Source organism: Condylura cristata, unplaced genomic scaffold (assembly GCF_000260355.1).
Source record: "Condylura cristata isolate star-nosed mole 26May11 unplaced genomic scaffold, ConCri1.0 scaffold00011, whole genome shotgun sequence".
In the NCBI taxonomy this organism is placed as follows: Eukaryota; Metazoa; Chordata; class Mammalia; order Eulipotyphla; family Talpidae; genus Condylura; species Condylura cristata.
The window spans coordinates 47,570,419-47,574,258 of NW_004567112.1; the positions used below are offsets into that span (position 1 = coordinate 47,570,419).

The 3,840-nt window shown below is 43.3% G+C and overlaps 1 protein-coding gene across 1 annotated transcript in view; it reads right to left on the reverse strand.

Annotated features, from left to right (window-relative positions):
- UBE2D1 (ubiquitin-conjugating enzyme E2D 1) overlaps nucleotides 1–2,703 on the reverse strand; it is a 30,778-nt gene extending 28,075 nt beyond the window's left edge. The window contains exon 1 of the mRNA XM_004680879.1: nucleotides 2,456–2,703. Coding sequence (XP_004680936.1) covers nucleotides 2,456–2,479 — 24 coding nt within the window. The 5' untranslated portion in view covers nucleotides 2,480–2,703. The remainder of the gene's footprint in view (nucleotides 1–2,455) is intronic.
- Between the last annotated feature and the right edge of the window lie 1,137 nt (nucleotides 2,704–3,840).

The window sequence follows — 3,840 nt, forward strand, 5'->3', positions numbered from 1 at the left end:
TATATATATATATATTATTGTGAGGTAACCCCTGTAATTAAAAAAAAAAAAAAGTGATTTCCAAATCAAGTTACCAATGATTGAAACCAGTACTGACAGAACACTTGGAAGTTCTGTAAAATAACAGATGCCCAGCTGAAAACCTGTCCTCTTTTTTTTTCAGCTGTTTTAGGTATCTTTCCTCACACTTTGTTCAAACTTTTTCATTTAGTGATTTCGGTGACTGTGATAACATCTTCCACTGTAAAAATAGAGAATGGGTGTGTAAATTTATAAGGTGATATACAAAACTGGATGTCTAGTATATTAAATCACTCAGTATATTCTAGTACCAAAACATATATTTAAAACTGATATTCACATGCTTTGCACATATGTATGATTTTACTTCAACCACCTTTAATCTTTTCATATGAAAGCAGTCAGTGTTTCTCATTAGTGTTTTTATCCCAGTCCAACTAAGGATTCTACATTTCTGCATTTATAGCAGTGGGGTTAGTCTGAAAATGCTCTACAAATGATTCTGACACACTACAAATTGTCCCCTGCCCTGGGGTCCACTCAATTCTGCAATTTTCTGAGGTTCTGCACAGTTCTAAGGTCTGCCACTTTAGACTGAGCAAAATCACAACCCAATGCCCTAGAAGGTATCTATCAGATTACTTTAATAAAAAGAAAGGCCAAGAGATAGTAATATGTATGTCATTTCTTGAAACATGCAAGATTCAAATAAGTATTTTTATATTGATGATGTCAAAAAGGGCTTCACATGTAAATATAAACTAAATACATTGGTTCAATCTGGTGATTAACAACTGCCCAATATGGTATTTATGAGTAGTGTCCATTCTCTTTGAATGTATCCTTCTTCTGACAAATAATACACTACTTAAAAGTCACAGTAAGTGCAAACTCACAACTAGGAAATAGAACTTTATAACTTCCATGGATAAATGTGTAATTAACTCAAAGGTGAGACAATATATCACAATTATTAAGTATACAAAGCATGGGAATGATGCTGATGAGGCCCTCAAAATTAGGATTGTTTTTAAGAAAAATGGGTAATTGCATTATCTTTGAATCAGAAAACATTAATCAACAAATACTGACTGTTACATGTTTTATATTAAGGGGATCTCTCCTTCAGGTGACACACACACACACAAATAAAAAACAGTGATCCACAGATTTAGTACATGAAACCCAAAATAAACACCTTGGCTGTGTGTGAAAGCTGCTGTCCTCTGTACCAAAAGATGCCACAGAGGTGACTGAGATACAATGTATACATGTCTCTCACTGTTGTATCCACTCACTACTTGAAGAAATTGATAACTTTCAGTGGGAATCCATTTTTTTGAGAAAACATGCTGTCTGCTGATGGCTTAACAAAGTTCTAAAGGCATTTCCCACTTAAAAAACAAATTCCCAAACTTTCCATCACGAACTATACTCTGTAAACCTAAAAAGAACTGACCAAAAGCCCACAAACTAACCAAAAGCCTATCAAGAAATCAAAGTGAACTGGTAGAAAAGTCCCCAATCCCAACATGTGAGATGTTCACATTTGCATCAGTAGCTATAAATATGCCAGAAGACAATTCCTTACAGAGTTGAGATGGGTAAGTATTTGTTGAATTAATAACATTTCTTCCTCATTCTAAACCCATGTGTCAAAGCATCATACAATTTTATTTATGGCAGCTTCTGTTGTATCTCCAACTTTACATATAAGTTTATCATGAGGGGTAAAAAAAAAAAAAACCTGTTTGGCTTGACTCACCATGAATCACAGCCAGGAGGTCATCTTGTGTATCAAGCAACTATGTTTTCACTACAGCTATGTGACCTGAAGTGGCAGTAGCAGCAGAGGCACCAAAATAGAAGGTGCAGGAGGCTTCTCAGCCCCAGTGGGCTTTTTCAGCCCTTGGGCAACTAAGGCAGATCCAACAGCAGAGAGAAAGAACAAACCCAGAGCTCGGAGGAGAAAAAGGCTGCAGGCCCACCACACCTTGCTTGCCTTCCTCGGGAACACCGGGAAGCATGAATATAAGAGGACGGAATTCAGAAACGTGTGGAAAAAACACAGCATGACAGGGCCAAAAACTAGCCCAGTGTAAGGCAAAAATCCAGTCGTGACCATGTAGTACAGATTTCGAGATCTGGAGACGGAGGAGGGTCTCCACCCGAGGACTCTGGGCGTAGCTCCCGCGCGAACGTGCAGCGGTTCCCCAGGCTCCAAGAACCTCTGCCCACTCTGGATCGAGCCCCGTTGCCACCTCACCTGTCCGGTGCCCGCTGGCCAGGCCGTCGCCTCCGCCCCCCGGGGCCCCGCCCGGGCCCACCCTCGCATCCTCTGCCCCCAGGAGGGTCTCTAGGGACCACCGCCCGGCTCAGCGTGGGCAGGGGGCCGAAGCCGCCCCGCCTCCCCAGGCCTGGCCCCGGCACTCACTTTCTGAATCCGCTTCAGCGCCATGGGTCAGGGAGGACTGCAGGGACACCGGCCGGCGGGGGTCGGCTGCGGGGCTCGGGGACTTGGGGTCTTGGCGGGCTCGCTTCGCTGGCTGCTCGCCTGGCTCAGCCCGATGGGTCTCCCACTCGCTGCTCACAGGCTTGCTCCGGGCGCTGGTGCCTGCTCAGTGTGCGCCCAAGCGCGGGTGTGCGCGAGTGTGCGGACGGGGACGCCGGCGAGACTCTTTTGTTTCCGCTTTTGCTTCTGGGAAGGAGCCTGCGCCTTCCCCGCCCGCGCCCCGCCCCGCCTGGCACACTGGGAAGTGTAGTTCCAACCCGCTCCTTTGCCGCCGGTCCCGGCAAGGTCGAGTTATTCACAGTTGACCTCAACCTAGCAGCTTGAGTTTAGAACTGCCAAGATCTCCTAGAGTTGATTTCTGCAGTTTGATTCTGATCAGGAGTTCCCAGTCTGTAAAATGGGGACAACCAGTTAGCTCATAAGGTTCCTAGAGGAATTTCTCAATTTTCACAATCACTCCTTATCTAATATGGAATAGGACTGATCTTTTTATCTTCACTCTTACAGATTTCACTTTTATTAGATGAATTGCTTCAATTTTTCACTCAAAAACTCATGCCAAATATAATTCCTTAGATAACTTTAATTCCTATTTCGAAATGTTCCACCTCTATCCAACCTTTAATCCCATAGATAGGCACCTCCTGGAATTTAGTACAACACATTCCGAGTTTCACCCGCAGCACTGACCTCTTCCTTTGGTTTATTGTACACGGTCAATAAGTCTACTCAAAATCCTCATTCCCTCAGTTCTATAACTTGTTACTAATCAAAACTTGGCTTCTATTTTCAGCACAAGCAAAAAAGGTTTTAGCTAAGGTCACAAAATTGAGCTCCTAATTCGATTCACCCCTTATCCTCTCTGATGCTTTTGAATCATTGGTTGGCAATCACCCCTTTGTTTTCTTTACTTTTCAGAAATTCTCACCACCTCTGACTCATACAGCACGTTGGTGGTTAGGGCTTCTACTTCTTTGACTTTTCCTTTTCTGTCTCTAGTTCCTCTCTAGTGTTGGGGTACTCCAGAGTTCCAAACCTTGCACTTTCACCATCAACATCTTTTGAAAAGCTCATAATGTCATGCCCTGTGGTAATTGGGATGCTGCCCAGCATCACTGGTGGAGCATGGGTTTTGTAGATTGAAAATTATCCTGAGATAGAGTCCCAGCTCTGACCCTACCCTTTGTGTGACTTTGCTAAACCACTTAAACCCTCTGAGACTGTTCCTTCATCTGTTAATGCAGATAATCTCCATGTGAGTTATTGGAAAGCAGAAGATATTAGTATGTCTTAACTATGTAATGTAT